The sequence below is a fragment of the Lepisma saccharinum genome, chromosome 29 (assembly GCF_977018435.1).
Source record: "Lepisma saccharinum chromosome 29, izLepSacc3.1, whole genome shotgun sequence".
Taxonomy (NCBI): Eukaryota; Metazoa; Arthropoda; class Insecta; order Zygentoma; family Lepismatidae; genus Lepisma; species Lepisma saccharinum.
Window position 1 is genome coordinate 20,470,781 of NC_139257.1, and position 18,049 is coordinate 20,488,829.

An 18,049-nucleotide genomic window follows, 5' to 3' on the forward strand; every position below is an offset into this window, starting at 1 on the left:
AGCAATAGTCAGGTGGGAGCATGGAAGTCAGAGATGGCACCTGATTGGCCTGCCACCTACACCGGACCCCTTCCACACCAAATGCATATATATATCTTTAACCTGACACATCCTTGAAGAACTGAGTGACATTAGCTCTCTGAAGCCTATGCGGTAATCACCTTGTTGATATCCTGAGAAAACCTAATCATTATTCGCGGCCAGGAAAGCTTAAATAATTATTGGAAAATCTAGTTTGGAGGTAATCAACAAAAAATTACACAATACAAGCCATACCATTGCAAAATCAATTTATCCACACATGCTTAGTTGAGGGTAAAACAAAACAAAAGTGCACTAAATTATTAATACATTTATTCCACTAGTTAAGATTTCAGTTCCTAGCTGGATTTGAACATATCACAAAGCAGTCTCTCAATGGGTATGTCTCCTACAGTCTTTCTGAAGAAAAGTTCCTCGATGCTTTGGCTGCTGAGGCTGTGGACAGATGGCAATGTTAGCAGTAGCTTCCCGAAACGAACCTTGGATGGTGGGTGTCTGGTGAGGCAGTACTCGTGTAGCATCAGGTGCGTTTGGTCTTGTAGAATTTCCACCTGAAGAGCATCTCTCAAACCACGTGTGTCTGTTTTCAAAAAGAGAATCATTATATACAACATTTGGCTCAAAGTACGAAAACACATTACAGGAAAAGATGCCTAATCAAGTTTCACAGTCTAGAAGAGACACAGTGGTGGAAATGCTGACTGTGTTTATTAGGGATGGGCCGATATGAAATTTTGGCCGATACCGATATAAAATTTACCGATACCGATAACCGATATTCTACCGATCAGATATAAAATTAGAAATGGTCCATGAAGAACCTGAAATGTTCATTGATCTCCTTAATAAATGTGTGTTTCGAGGTGACTGCAGTGCAAAAGAAGTTGAATATTTAGACAATTACTTTTTTAAAAAGTAGGGCATCGAGATTATCCATAAAAATTAAAAGAAAATGGCAGAATTTTGCACTAAATTATAAGATATTTATCGATATATCGGATTGGTAAAATAATCAGTAATTTTACCGATAAACCGATATGCCTATATCGGCCGATACCGATAGAGTACCGATTAATTGGTCCCATCCCTAGTGTTTATATATATTCAGTGAAATTGTGCAAACAGGCTCCACTGAACAATTTAGAGAAGCCTGCATACCAATACAGGGAGCACCACCTCATTTCATTGTGGATGTGTGCACCCATGTGATGTTATCTCTCCTGCTCCCTTGGCAAGGTCACCCGACATGAATCCACTTTCTATTTCATCTGGCGATATCTCAAATCACTTGTTTGAGACTCCTTGGACTCTGACATGGAATTAATTGCCATGATTGGCACCACCTATGATTTGCCACTGCCATGCTTAACATTGTAGTTGGCAGCCTTCCTTTTGCTACAGTGGGATGCATAAGTCTTATGAAGCAAATTACACTGGGGAACAAAAAAAAGATTTTATTTTGTGGCATAAAGTTTCGTAACAGTTTCAGCACACAAAACAGCTGTGATTGCCAATTGTATGATTGGTTCAGTTCAATTGACTCCAGTTTAAAAAATAAACTCACCATGGAAAATATAGGAGGTAAAATTACTCCACACTTTTCTCGGTAATATCAAAATTTGATAATGGTCTGAAATTCCCATTAAGAAACTTATTAATATATTTTTAAATTGTTGCTAGGCAATATATCTCCTATGTTTGTGGGATAGTCATGCTAGAGAAAAGCATTGGACGATAAAAGTTTGGCCCCCAAGGGAAAATATTACAGTGGGAAAAGTTAATATCATTCATGAACCGCTGATAGATAGGGACAAAATCATCCTTCCGCCACTGCATATTAAACTTGGGTTGATAAAACAGTTTGTCAAGGCCTTAGATACAAGTGTTGATTGTTTCAAATATAGATGCCACACTTTTCCAGGACTAAGTATAGAAAAATTGAAGGCAGGAATCTTTGACGGACCACAAATTTGTACACTTATAAATTATGCCAATTTTACAACTTACATCTTCATGGCGTGGTGCTAAGCACAGGGGAGCACTTTACCTTTAAATCTGAGGCCTGACTGAGCTTTGTGTCCATCGTCAAAAACTTTTGGGGGGGATCACAGAGCAGAAAACTACCGCGATATAGTTGGGAATATGTTGAAAAATTTTTAGAAATTGGGAGCTAATATGAGTGTGAAGATGCATTTTCTACATAGCTTCATTCACAGATTCCCTCAGAACCTTGGTGATTTTAGTGAAGAGCAGGGAGAAAGGTTCCATCAGGATATAAGGATAATGGAAGAAAGGTACCAGGGATGGTGGGATCGCCACATGATGGCAGACTACTGTTGGAGCTTACAGAGGGATTGTCCTAAAAAGCAATACAGCAGGAAATCATATAGAAAATGTTTCACATAGTTTGTTACTTCATTGTGTACATATTTTCTTAATTATTGTGATCATAGCCCTTTATAAATTTATTTTTATAATAATTATTATAATCACAAAAAGAAATATTAAATTGTTGTTGGAAGTTCATTTATATGTATGTCTTATGTTTCCGCCATTTTGATTTAGTTGCATTTATTTCATAAATTAGAGTCAATTCAGGAAATGTATTATTAGATCATTATTCAGCAGCATGAAATCGCCCTAAATTAGCTCTCAAACACTGTGCCGCAATTTCACTGTTCCCCAGTGTTATCAATTACCATGTTTATAGCTTTTGTTTTACACGAGGTCTTCAAAAATTGAAACAAACTGCTGACAACCTTTGCATCAGGATACATACAAATCTGTGTATGCACGAAAAATTAATGAAATTAGTCATACACAATTTACCAAGGAATACTTGTGCATCCCACTGTATCTAATTGTACAGTTCCGGACACTTCTAGGTTGTAATGATTCCATTTAGAATCATTGGTATTATTACAACCAAGAAGTGTCCATAACTGTACATTAACACCAGCTTAATGCTAGTTTCCAAATGTGCACGTATGTAAAACTAATATATAAATAAATATCTATTAATGTTGCTACCTGTCCATAGTATCGCTGATTAGTCAGTCATCCCATGTAGTCATGCTAGTGCTGGACATGTTTCAGCCTATCTCTCATTATGCTGGCTTCTCAGACACTAGGTTCCCCATCTCAGGGCCGGTTTTTCAATGTTCAGTTAAGGTTCATGTTAGCACGTAACAAAGTTTGTGAAAATCTATGTTTTTTCAATGTACAGTTAGCTCGTAACTGGAAGTTACGAAGCAACATGGATGCCTTATGTAGTTATCAAAGTTCCACACATGCAACTTACTGTCAGATTATACAAGATATGATTCATAAAAGCGTTAAATTGGTACAGAAGAAGACTTATTTTGTTTGGGAGAGCTTACCAATGTCCATGCAAATATGGAATTGGCGAGGTCGTGTTGGAGAATTTGTGGCCAGTATATCCGGTCTACCAGACGGGGCAATCTCCAAACGGTAATTTGGCGCAGTGGTTAGTGGGACCACCTTCAGGAGCGTGTTGTGTTTGTAATACAGGTTCGAGTCTTTTTTGGGTCAATTATTTACGTGTGTTGCCTTCAATTCATGCTTTATTGTTGAATGATCTTCTCGGAGAAATATTATATTACAGTAAATTTCAAAATTATTTTTACGTGTACCTTCATATTTTTAGAACTTGACCTACAAAGCATGCTTATTATTAACATGTTCTTTTTTCACTCAACAAACATGTAGTCAAATGTACAATATTTACATATTAAGTGTTTATATCAACAGATAGGTATTATTAATGTTTTGACTTTCGAGTTCTTCATGCTTCTTCTACAAGAAAGTATCTGCACTTACGCCTCATAACAGCATTTCTCCCACGTGGAATTGACCTTTGTTAGAGGAAATCCAAATCTGTAATGCTGGCTTTCGTTAATCTATTTCGTAAGCATACAGAATGGATATGTAACCATTGTTCTAATAGTTTCCAATGCAATAACGTGCTTTCGAGCACGACACACTTGTAGTTCTATATTTAAACGCCAGGCTGTGTGCCAGTCGATGTGGTTTGAAACTATACTAACAGATGGCGTGCAGATTGATTTCCTGTAATTTCCATGCTTCAGAATTCCCAACACCCTGTTTTGGAGAACGAACTATGGGTTAGTTAACTGCAAGTTACAAAGGGCATTCAATAAGTTTTGCACAGATGGTTATAATATTTTTATTAGTTGCAATATGATGATGAAATTTTAGGTGAACATACTTTGATCCTTTGGCTACAAGACCATGTCACTCAGTGTAGCCTCCATCTGCTGTGATGCATCTCGTCCAACGTTCTTTCCATGCCTTGAATGCACTTTGGTAAAATTCAGTGGCTGACTTTTACGCCATTGTTTCACACAAGAAATAAGGTCCTTGTCACTGTCAAATGTTTTTCCCTGCAGGTGGGCCTTCAGTCGACCAACCAGGAAGAAATCGGAAGGAGCCAAGTCCAGACTATGGGGAGACTGAGTGACTACTTCCCATCCCATTTTCATGATTTTTTGCTGTGTCATCATGGCTGTGTGAGGCTTGGCATTGTCATGATGGAGTTACGACGTGCTCTCCAGACCGAGAGACCGGAGCTGCAAGGTAAGGTCATCAAACTCCATCATGACGATGCCAAGCCTCACACAGCCATGATGACAGCAAAACATCATGAAAATGGGATGGGAAGTAGTCACTCAGTCTCCCTATAGTCTGGACTTTGCTCCTTCGGATTTCTTCCTGGTTGGTCGACTGAAGGCCCACCTGCAGGGAAAAACATTCGACAGTGACAAGGACCTTATTTCTTGTGTGAAACAATGGCGTAAAAGTCGGCCACTGAATTTTACCAAAGTGCATTCAAGGCATGGAAAGAACGTTGGACGAGATGCATCACAGCAGATGGAGGCTACATTGAGTAACATGGTCTTCTAGCCAAAGGATCAAGTATGTTCACCTAAAATTTCATCATCATATTGGAACTAATAAAAATATTATTACCATCTGTGCAAAGCTTATTGAACACCCTTTGTACTTTCACATTGAAAAACCCGGTGCTGGTTAAGACTGGCTGCTATCTCCAACTGACAGTTAACAGAAAGATTAACAGGACATTGAAAAACCAGCCTTCAGTGCATCACACATTTCTGGTTTGCACATTTTTACCGAATCACTGTCTGAAATGGACTGGCCTTCTCAATGCCCGGATATGAATCCTAGAGAACATTTGTGGGACAAATTACACTTCACTCGATACCCCAAGTTCTGGTTATGGCTCTTTATGACTACAAGCTGGCATTGTTCAGAAATGTCCAGATGCCTGGTGGCAAAGTGTTGTGGCCTGGGATACTGAATTGAAAATTAATCTTTAGAGGATTGGAGCCTCTCCCAGTGCTTAGTCATTTCAGGCTAACGCCAACCACAAATAGACACAATTACTATAATTAGTAATAAATATTAAAATAACAATGGGTTAATTATTTACTTTGAATGCAATAATAATAATAAATGCAAGAACTATCGCGTCTGTCATTTCAAGAAATTAGGTCATATAGCACTTACCAAGACAAATTATTTTTCTAAATATTTGAACCACTTTTGTATAGTGTATTTAATTTTTGTATAGTGTATTTAATTAACAACTAAATGAAATGTCTATTGTCATAGCAGAAACTGAGTTCCAGCACCAAGCACACTTTAAACCCTGACCCCTCACATGTATCAGCCTCTTTGAACTGAACATTCCATGTGCATTCTTTTCAAACTGGCCTTCGTGTACAAAACAAAGGGGAAAAAAATAGGTATTTGGGTAATTTGAAAATTTGATGTCCCAACTGGACTCCTAATTGTCGCATTTTGTGATAATGATTTTTATTCGTCTCACCAGCAGAAAAACTGTAGTTGAATACCCCATTCATGTGACATTGGGGGAGGGGGTGGCATTTTCAAAATGTGTGTTAAAAATGGTAAAAATAAAGATATTTTGTCGTTCCAGTATATCAAACCTTCACATGCATATAAATGAAGCAAAAAAGACCAGACTGATTTATCATCTGTAGTTTTTCAAGAAATGGCAATTAAGTGGTGGTATAAAACTGTGCTGAAAGTTTGAAAAGTATGTGCATTAGAAGTTCTCGTTCGGAGAGACTCCTTTCTCTGAAACTTTAACGTAACGATCAGTAGGTAAACACAAATTGGGAATATTGTGTACACTGGTCTGGTGTGGACCTTTGTACACTGGCTACTTAGGAGAAAAAAGTGCTATTTTTGGATCACCTGCCTCTTTCATGAAAACACAAAAGTAGACGAAAAGTTCTTTTGATCATCTTCCTTTGGAATTAACAAGGCACACTGAAGTCCCAAGCTCCTGAATGTTGATCAACTTGGGAATTCTGTGTGCATCAAGATTATTGTTATATAGTTGTACGATAGTTGTGGAAAACAGATCATTTCTCTTGTCCCGTGGGATTCATAAGTATTAACAAGCAAATTGTCTATCACGTTTATTCTTTGTTTTATGCAATGAGAGTTTCAAAAATAGAAACAAAATGCCAAACAAGCTGCTAACAACCATTGCACCATCATACATAAAATATTCTAGTCCTTAAAAACATGCAGGGTGAAATACAGTGTCTCACGGGAATGCAGAGCAGCGGCCAGCATGTCAGGCAGTGGGATCTCATCTGCCGACATTTAGATCCACTTGCCACTGGATGTGTCGGTGCTTCCATTATGCAGGTAGCTGTGGTTCTGTTTGCATGTGTTTTGCAGTCTAATATTGGCACACTATCCGTACAATTTAAAACAACAAATTTTAATGTGCGATTCTTACGTCACTATGAAATCTTGTAGGGAAGTTTGAATACATTTTGCGGCAGAATACCCAGATGTTCATGTTTCACACAGAGACACTGTTCGGATACTTGTGAACGAATGTAGGTAATCAGGGCCTGTTCTTGATAAGAAACTAAGGGTAAAACGACGTGTTCGTACTGAGGAGAAATTAGATTACATTGGAGCACGATTGGAACATACTTCTCAAAAATCCCTCCGGTGCCTTGCACAAAAAACAAGACATTTCCAAGTCGTCTGCATGGCAAGCTACCAAGCTTTTAAACCTGAAGCCAATTGAAAGAAAACATCAGAAGAGGAACTGATCGTGTTAGTGATAATTTCCTAAAAATATGCCGTAAATGTGTGGATGCAGGAGGACATTTCCAACCCCTCTTGTAACAAGGTAAGTGCTCATTTTAATTGTACCAGGTTATTTCATTACAGTTCCAGTTACAAAGATGATGCATTTAGTTTAGAGGCAGATGCGCTGGCCTCTGCTCCGCTGCCAAGTTTCCCGTGACACTCACTGTACAAAAATGAATGGATATACTCACAGAAAATTTGTGCATCCAACTGTATAAATTCCAGTTCCATTTCCTGTACCCCTCTAACCTATTAAATGCCCCGCACCATGAAAATAACTTTTAGTTTGTACCTTGTCTGAAACTATCATGCAGACTGCCATCTAGAGCCAAGTTCGAAAGATATATGTGACCAAATCATATTCATTCAGTTTATTTTGTGCAGATTTGCTTAAAGGATTGAATCAACCTGATGTTACTAACTTGCTAAAAGTATCCTCTTTTCTTTTTTCCTGGACATTTCCTACATTTTGATCATTGCGTGGTTTACATTAACAAAGTCAAGTCTTGTGACAACTTTTAAAGAATTCTCAAATTAAATATGAAAATATCGTGAATGTTCAGCAGTTTGAATTGCACTTTTTGTTCAGTCGATTTTCTACCCCTCTGTTACAATAATGGAAGGATTGGACTGATATGAAATTTTGGCTGGTAATGATACAAAATTTACTGGTACCAATAACCACCTAATGATCTGGTATAAAATTCCAAATAGGTCTTGAAGAACTTTAATAAATGTATGTTTCCAGATGAACCAAGCATTTGTAACGCAGAAGCAGCTACATATTTAGACAAGTATGGAATACACTATTATGTTTATATCCATAAAATTGCACAATATTGCATTGTAAGATACTTCTAGACACATTGGATCAGTAAAATTACCAAATGCCTACATCAGCTGATAAGAGTATTGATTAATCTGTCACACTCCTTCAATAACGAGATGAAACATCTAGGCCTTATACAGGATTCAAACTTGAGTCCCTTGCTTTGTAGCACATTACACTAACCACTCCACCATGAAAGCTGGTTGTGTACATGTCAAAAATGCAGGCTGACGTTATACCTGCACAGGTCTCGCATTCAAGTCAAGAATGCCAACATTTCATGAATTGCTTCATCAAACCCTACCAACAAGAGTTTGATATCGTAGACTAGAGTACTGCATTGGGACCACTTTCACTTGCTCAAACTCGATCCAATCTCCCCCGCTCAAGCATGATTCGCTCGAGTATATAGAATCTAGTGCTGCATCGAGGCCTTTTCGCTCGATCGTCTATTAGTTTGCACGGATGACGCTAGATGACTTACGGAATGGACAGTTTCTTCGCTCGAACATTCAAGCGATCAGTATATGCTCGAAGCCCAGTAGTTCACGTGTAACCATAATTTTTCTGTAGTAGTGGGCCTTCAAATATCGATCGTGAAGTGAAAAACGCAGTGAAATTGAAACTAAAGTGACCTTAGTCACAATCTCCATGTTAAAATGTAATTTAGTCTATCTTACCAATATGAAAATGAATAGATGATTATGGGCTGAAACTAGCAGCACTAATTTTTACACGTATATTTGTATGATTATTGTCCCATTGAAATTATATTTGATATTCTATATATTCGAGCGAATTACGCTCGAGTGTGGGAGATTCAATCGAATATTTTCGAGCGAACGTGGTCCAATGCAGTACCAAGGATTATCTTATTACAGGATGGGACACTGAGCATATTTTCCATTGACTTGTGCAAACACTTTTCCAAGGCCTTATAAACCACAGACTATTCATACCCAGTACAAGCAGAGCCATCTGGCAGGGGAAGACAACGTACTCGAACAGTGAGGAACTATCGATGTTTGAGCTCGATACTTGGCAAATCGACTTTTTTCATTGGAATGTAATAAATTTAAAAAAGGAATAATTAAAATTGTGGATTCTAGTCTTTGATTGTCCAAAGGAAATATCTAGAAAATGTTCTAATTTCTTATACATTTACATTGGGTAATTTTCTGGTTTTCATAAAATTCAAGACAAGAAACAACATTTTAATTCTTACACTAAAAATCTTACTTGATGGTTCATTATTGTAATTGATTTCAGTATTTTTCTATTATTTACCTTGGAGTTTAATGATTGCAATCCACGTGATATGGAATGAGATGAACAATAATAGAACCGAAATATCTCCCCCTTGTAATAAAATAAACTATCCCTAACGCAGCACATTTACCACAGAAGAAATCTGTATTGTAGAGTTGCAATGAAAATTCATTGTATGCAAATATAGAGGAAGAATTTAGCCACATAATGTCAAAATTTGTAACTTTGACTATATACGGTTTTTTAATTTGATTCGTCAATGTTGACTTTGCACATTGTCTTCTTCTTACTGGCATTAATTAAAAATCATTTGCTATCCCAAAATGTTGTAAATATGTCTACGTTTTCGTTTAAAATAATAACTATTCACGTATGCAGCCAAAACTCATTTGTAGGATACAAGAAAGATTTATTTCCCAACTACACTTAAATTTAAATTACACACACATAAAATATGTAGAGTTTCTACCTTTGCTTAGACCGATCAAACTCAACCTGTGTGCTTTGCGACTTTGAGAATATGGTATGTAATCAATATAGAAGGTAAACGACGCATGTGAAAGTTTTGTAATGCGATATCTAGTACGTTAAACACGAATACCCAATTCCTAGCCTATTCTATACTATGCTTGCAATAAGACATAAAACATCTTTCACAGCACCAAGCTTAATCACAAAACCAATCACTACTGAATTCCTAAACATTCCAGGAGTAGCAGAAGCTTTAAATTTCTCCACACACAACCTAGATTTTGGTTCAGAAAGTAGCCACACTAAATCAAAATGTACTTATAACAAAAACTTGATCCACGATGTGTTACCATAGGTTAGTCAATAACCAACTTTGAGAATAGTGAAATTGTCACAATCTTCATGAAAGTCTAAAATCTTTACAACAACTTCATTAAAAGTTTCAAGTACTTGAATATGTATGACGTAACGCAGTACTACATAAACTTAATACAAATATACTTTATAATGTACATCCCTTGAATTTATACGATTGTTTTATGAGTTAGCCTCTGATCATGGACTAATGGCAACTTCGACAGGGCTGTTAGTTTTCGTCCAAGCAGTTATATGGTGCTAGCAACTTCCATCTCCAACGGAAATGTCGTATAACAACTTCTGTATCCTCATATATACGAGGAGGTATCAAAAAGTTTTGCCTGTTGAGGTATAATTTGTTTAATAACCAGACCTAAAAACCTGTTTGGAAAAATTCCACAGAACACTCCCTGCCCCACCGTTCCAGAGCTGTTTTAACCTCCTGTAGGTCTTCGAATCTCATGCCACAAAGCACAGACTTTATGGTATCTCAAACTCTCAATTATTGCCTGTGCTGACCCATAGGACATGTGCACTGCATCATAAATGTCCTGGATGGTGATGCATCTATCAGCTCGAATGAGCTCATTAGCCCTGTGGCGGTTGTCATCGGTCATAGACATTGATGGCCTGCCACTCCACTTGTCCGCACTTTCGGTTTCTCCCACTTTGTCTCCCACTCTGTGCTGGTAGTTTCAGCCAATAATTATCTACTCATTTTCATATAGATCTATGTATTGGTAAGATAGACTAAATTACATTTTAACATGGAGATGACTATGTTCACTTTAGTTCCCATTTCACTGACTCTTCCACTTCACAAAACACATTTGAAGGTCCACTACCACAGATAAATTAGGGTTGTACATGGGCTTCGAGCGTATGCTGATCATTTGCCTGTTCAAGCGTTATTCACTGGAGCGAAAAAACTGTCCATTCCGTAAGCCATCTAGCGTCATCCGTGTGAACTATTAGATGATAGAGAAAAAACCCTCGATGCAGACCAATGGCAGCCTTCCGTTCCTGGACATCCTCGTCACATGCAACCCGGATGGGACCTTAGGACACAGCATATACAAGAAACCTACTCACACAGACCTATACCTCAAGGCCAAGAGTTTTCACCATCCCCGCATCGATCCACTGTATTCTCGACATTGTTTCTCCGAGCTGTTACCATCAGTGACAGAGCACCTTCAAGAGGAAATAAAAACACCTGTGCACAGCTTGGATACAGCCATACGCTGGTAACCTCTCTGCAGTCACCAGCTGCATTCTTTCAAAACAGAACACCGACGATTCACAAACCGCCATCAAAAGTCAGCCGACTTCGAAACCCTAAAGACTACGTAGGTCAGAAGACACCCCGGATTTACAGTTATCACCTATTCCTGTGGTAAAGCTTATATTGGACAAACGGGGAGGACAATCGAACAGCGTTGCAAAGAACCCACCAGTCACATCAAGAATTGTCATCCCGAAAAATAGGGTTAGCAGAGCATTCCATCCAGGAGAGCCATAGAATTGACTTCACAACCACAGAGATCATCATCAATAAATCATCAAATTACTGGGACTGTCTATTCAAAGAAGCAATAGTCATACACGGGGAAAAGAAAAACCTCAACAGGGACACAGGCCTCGAACTGGACCCTGCCTGATTAGTGATAGTCGACTGGGAACATGGACGTTGGAGAACTGCCACCTACACCGGACCCCTCCCACACCAAATACATATAACTAACTTCACTCTGACTTATCTCTGCACTTCAATTCCTGAAGATGAGTGACGTTAGCTCTCGGAAGCCCATCCGGAAATCACCTGGCTGATTGCCCGAGAAAACTTCTTCAATATTCACCGCAAGGAAAGCTTCAAGAAGTATTTTTTAGCAAATTTTAAAATTACACACAAAAAAAAAACTTTTGCATTGTTAAATATTTATTTAACCTTTAACTTTTGACAATCGGACATTTAGGAGCCCGACCTCTTGCACACATGTAACCTGTTTCAGACCAGCACAATTTCAAGCACGTGCTTTTTAAACTTGCTGGGGGGGAATAAGCATAAATCGAGAACAAATTGTCATAGACAGATGGAATTGGTTTTGTTCTCTTTCATATAGACTGGGCTTTTAGCAGAGGTAAAATTTATACATTGTGCCTTCCAATATACATAGATGTAAAAAAAAAAATCATGTAGCGGTGGTACATTCCTACAATTGTGCAGTTTCGTTGAAATCAGACTGATGCTTCTTGAGTAAAAAGAAACAAAGGCAAGAGTGCTAACCACTTGGCTACGTGGGAACCATATATATATATATATATATATATATATTTATTCCAGCACTACGTGGCAGTAATTAACATGCCATATCTTGAAAACTCCACATGATATTTCCAGGGTGTCTTCAATTTTGTAAAAACGAAATTCCCACTTTTCCAGACCAAACAATTAGGGCAATTATAGGTCTTGTGCAACAACTTTAGCTCTGGGGAGAAAGTATTAGAGTTGACAACCTTATAATGAGCCCTTCAAAAGCAGTGTTTGCAATCTCACTAATTTCTTGCTATTCCCAACAAATGTTACCAGAATGCCTGATAACCAGAAGCATATCTTAACAAAGCTGTATTTATCATCATCATCCTTTGCCGTTTCCTGCCTCTGGCCCTGTTCCATATTAATTCTGCATTTATACAGTATGTTGTTTTAATAGACAAAAAAAAATGTCAGCCTTCTAATCTAACTCATTACAGCGATGTTTGCTTTATACTTAGATACTTAGTGCTGCAAGTTCCTCTCCCCCTCCCCATTTCCTTCTATTTCCCTTTCGTAACTGAAGTCAATAGGCTAAAATGTCCGTCCACCCCTCTAATATCTTGTGTGTGTTTTGTCTAAATATTACACGGCTCTTCTTTCAGCACTCACGAATATCTCTCAAATACGAGTGCAATACAACAATATCTGTTTTTTCCATCAAATCCTTCCTATTGGATGTAGTTCTTTAATAAGAAAAATAAATAAAGTTCACTTAAAACATTTCCTTAATGTGGCCCCAAATCGAAAATTAATATTTTCTAGCAACTTCTTTAAATGATGTAGTTACAGGTGGGAAATGACGTACAGTAACAAAAATAAAGTAGGATGCGGTGACCTAAGTATACTTAGTAATTCGATGTGGAAAGACAGATTTTTCTTTTTATTTGTCTGTTGTCTAACATTTACAAATATTATCTTGTGTAATTAGCATTACAAAAGTAAATTACAAAACATCACCTACTTTTACATTTTATCATCCAGAATAAATTCCACAATGGTGAACCAGGAAAAATATTACACTTATTAAACTCGTTAGAACACGTCATGCAAAGCTTAAGATGGCATGGATAATTTACAGATATCTTATACTGCGAGCTTTCTTCGTGGCATATAAATCTATTGTTTTCTCCAGAAAATCATCAGTTGGAATCTTAGGTCCCTGTATGCTTATTATCATACAATGCATTAAAGTTCGTGGTAGCATTCTAATTCTTGTCCTAGTTAGTATCCTATTCATAGCACTGAAATATCTTTCTACGGCGGCTGTCGTTACAGGAATGGTTAGAAGGACTTCAGAGTTTTTTCAACTCTCAATATCCCACGTCAGCTTCTAAGATTTTCAACAATGCATTGTCAGCTTCTGTATATATTCCATTATCAAGCATCGACTTGACAAAAAAATTGTAGGACAGCAAGAACGCCTTCCACCTTAAGCATGGGAAAATGAGCACAAAACCTTTTGACTTCGGTCTCTTACAAGTCTACTACTGACTGAAAGGTTTCAAATTGACTTGCGAATCTCATGGTACCAATAGATTGATCGTTGAACCTGTTTTCCATTTCTTCAATTACACTTTCCGCGTATTCCTTCATCCCACAGAAAGTTTTCCTAGCATCTTCAACAGCAACCAGGTGCGCTTCAGATCCGATATTCTTCAGTTCGGTCCGAATACTGTTTTGCAGATCACTGTTTATGTTTCCACACTGATTTGCAATATCCTGCAAATGCAATTTGGTTGAAGTAATTAGAAGGATGACTTTGGCGAGACTCGAATCCTCCTTTTGCAAAGCGTTGTCGAGGATAGAAAGTGCACTGAGGATTTCATTCATCACATTGCAGGTAATAATGAAACTTTCATTTCTGATATCCAGCAAGATTCGCCCCTTCATTGTGGATATGCTCACGAGCCATTATAATTGACTTCAAGCTTCTGGAGACAGCGTTGACTATTCTGTAGTGCGACAACCATCTGACTTCAATACATTCTGGAATCTTGATAACTGGGTCATTGATTATTGCCTGAATTCGTGCAAAATATTTTCCTTTTTAGGCAACTTGCTAAACAGCTTGTGAATGTCTTTCAAAACATGAAAAAATCTTTTTACCTTTTGGTTTTTATTCCTGCCTCTGTGTGAACCTTTTGCGAAAGCTTCTTTCACACCTCCAACATTCCCAGTCATATTTGAGGCGCCATCAAAGCCGAAAGCAACAATATAATCGTATGTTAAATCAAGAGCAGCAAGCTCTTTGTCAATAGGAATTTTGACTATTGACAAAAACTTTTTCACGGGGACCTTATCCTCAACAACTCTGAACCAGTGGCGAAGATATAGTACAAGCAATGCAAGCACTGCTTGCACTATTAAAATAGTATTTAATGTATTTAATGTTGAGTGCCTTATTTAGTTTCTATCGCACTCGATTTCGCGAAATTTTACGGCCGCAAACTCTCTCAGCAGCCCGTTGGCAAGCACCAAACTCTCTGCTTGCAGCAACTGCGCGGGAAACCAACGCTTCTGAAGTATCATATGGCGAAGGGTAGATGCTGGTGAAGGTACGGTCCCCAAACCACTAATAAAAGCTCTGCTTTTCGGAGCTTTTCGGCTTCTCGAAAACAGCCGAGCCAAGCAGACAGCAGACACTACTAGCAGAAAGCATATAAGTGTTAACACGATATCGAAGATGGATATTTGCTTTATTATAAACACAGAATTATTGAAATAAATCATTATAACTGTTCCAATTCCACGTAAACATACTTTAAAGCATTACTTTAACTTTCACGATTTGTAAAACGTGCAGATAAACATGTCCCCGGCGCTGGAGAGCACTGGAATCTGCAGAACAGCTGGCTATTGTCCGCCTCACACTCTCTCATCTCAAATTGCAACGCCACGCCAGTGTTGACAACTACTACCAAATAATTTACACGATATTTTTCGTGAGTTTCCATACAAACAAATTCAATAAACTGATGTTTTTTCGATAACACTTATGTCAAGAAAGCAATGAAACACTCTTCTGAGACCTGCAAATAGCAAAAACGTTAAGTGCTAAATGCTATCAAACTCAAAATACTATTTTTATTAATATGATACATAGTCAAAAAAAGAACCGGCGTATTTTATTCCTGTTCTAATGACTTATTATTCCAATGCTTCATATAATTTTAAGCTTCAAGTCAGTTATTTTATTCTACCGTGAACAATAATTTTTACAAGGAAGTTGGTATCACTTTTCTGTTAGTTTCGGAGCTTTTCGGAACATTTTCCATTTGTGTGGGAAGAACGAGTGGTTCAAGTAAGAGTTCTCTTTTGTTTGGTGTGCTGAGAATTTACCAAAACAAACATGGATATTTCAAATTGTGTACGGGAAACTGTAAGTAATAGCAAGTTATATCAATAACGTGACCAAGAATTTGAACTAACAAGCATGGGTGTTGAGAGAGGAGTTGGGGATTATTATTATAATTATTTAAAATGCCCTTTCTCTCCTAGAAAAACTGGGACAACAAGCCCCTCTCCCACTCTTTCGGAGTACTGCATTGCTTGCCTTCCCCTTAAGACCAAGCTTCGCCACTGCTCTGAACACTATACTTAACTCTGTTTCATTTCTCAAAGAGACACTTTCATCTGCCAAAATGGAGAACTTCTTGCTTTTCAACGTTTTCTTCAGTTCCTCCCTCAATACTTCGCCCAAACACACCAGCAATTCACATGCTGTGTCCTTGCTGCTGTAATTCGATCCATCACTCGGAGCTTCTCTCCACACCTTAAATTCATCACTCATTTGATGCAGAATACTTTCAATGATGCTTTCATATTTAGTAGTGAAAGCTACTTCTTCCTTCACCAAAAAGTACAAGCCCCTGCAAAGTATTTTTAAACATTTTCTGTTTAACATTCTTTCACTTTCACTCTGTTGAACAACTTTAGCATAAATGGGTTTCTTCATAGCCTGGCTTTTGAGGTTTTCCATTTGTACACTTACAGTATGGGCTGAAGTGTGTTCATGTTTCTCTAATTTCCCATTTTTTTTCCAAAGCTATTCTGAAAGATGTAAAAGGAGCAGTTATGAACACGCTACCTGTCCTTTGCAGAACTTTTGCGTCATTCTTCATGAAATTTTGGCATAGTTTACAGAACGCACCTCCTTTTTCTTCACTATACTCCAGCTAACTGTACTTTTCTTCCCACTGTTTGTTGTAGTGAGTGGCCGCGGTGGCTTAGTCGGTAATGCATCTGACTACCATGCTAAAGGTCCCAGGTTTGATCCCTGGCCGGTTCAAATCTGGGAACTTTTCTAACGTTGGAAGCGGCCCCGGCGTCCACCCAGCATCGAATAACATGGGTACCTGTCCTTTGCAGAACTTTTGCGGTCAGGGGCGTGGTGCTGATCACATCACCCCCACTCACGACCGGATCAAGAAAGTGTGGGGCGTTACCCCCACACCCCCTATACGCCTTCATAGCATGGTGCTAAGCACAGGGGAACACTTTACCTTTTTGTTTGTTGTAGTGACGTTCTTCTTTTGCACCTGATGATTTCGAAGGATGCAGGTTGGAACTGGAAGATCCCACGGTAGACTGTGTTGAAGGAGACGTGCCTACAACTTCCCGCGATTTCTTGCTAGGTCCTGCCGCTGAAACACTAAAATAAGAGTCTATTTTTCTTTTCATTCTTCTTTTGTCGTGCAGCAAAGAACCGTAATATCCCACTGCTACAACTGCAATGCAGCTCAAATGTGTCTTGTCTTTTGTAAACCACCACTTGTCTGTAACGTTTACATTCTTGAAGGTACAAAAAAAGCAATGCGGTGGCTCGATTCTAACAATCGCATGAAGATTTTTTTTTTAACTCTATACTTTTCAGTCAGTCCACCTTTGACTCGGCAATCGATTTTCTTATGGTTTACAAATATACTGTTGTGTATCAATTACAAAGAAAATACCGCGTCGGCTTTGATGACAACGAGTCGGTGCTTTTGGTGTGGAAAGCACTACTGCACATTCGAGATGGAAGAGAGGAGATAAGGCTAGTGCGGTTGCCAGTTTTATTCTGCTTCCTCTGGAAGATTGGACAAGTGTGGGCGTTGTTATTTACAGAGGGAAATATTCACCACACAAAGTAATGCGGTCCGATGCGAGGGAAACAACTGTACCTAACTGAAAAGTTTTATACTTTAGTTTTGTTGTACAATTTTGTCTGGAGGGGCGGTAGATTCCCTCCGGGGGTGGTGCCTGAAAGAAATATTGATTATAGTGAGCAGAGTTTCACGAAAGTCTGCGGGAAACAGAATTTCGTCAGTGGTTGACTGCCTTTTCTTTGGGAAGTTCTCCCATGGACGTTGGATGTATGTATTCGGAGCAATATGACTAATGCGATTGTTGACTTCTAGCCACATTTAAAACCTTGCATTTTTTTCTGGGGCTTTTGCCTGTCCAGATTATCGCGGTCCGGATTAACGAGGTTTTACTGTAGTACAATTTAATAACACACACATTGTTCCCAATAACTATCAAACGGACACTAAAAAAGCAACAAGAAATTATAAATT

At 38.3% G+C, this 18,049-nt stretch overlaps 1 protein-coding gene across 1 annotated transcript in view; it reads right to left on the bottom strand.

The window, feature by feature from the left end:
- Positions 1 to 337: 337 nt before the first annotated feature.
- LOC145981415 (photoreceptor-specific nuclear receptor-like) overlaps positions 338 to 18,049 on the bottom strand; it is a 142,364-nt gene continuing 124,652 nt past the window's right edge. The window contains exon 7 of the mRNA XM_083114652.1: positions 338 to 622. Within this exon, the coding sequence (XP_082970778.1) occupies positions 381 to 622 (242 nt within the window). The 3' untranslated portion in view covers positions 338 to 380. The remainder of the gene's footprint in view (positions 623 to 18,049) is intronic.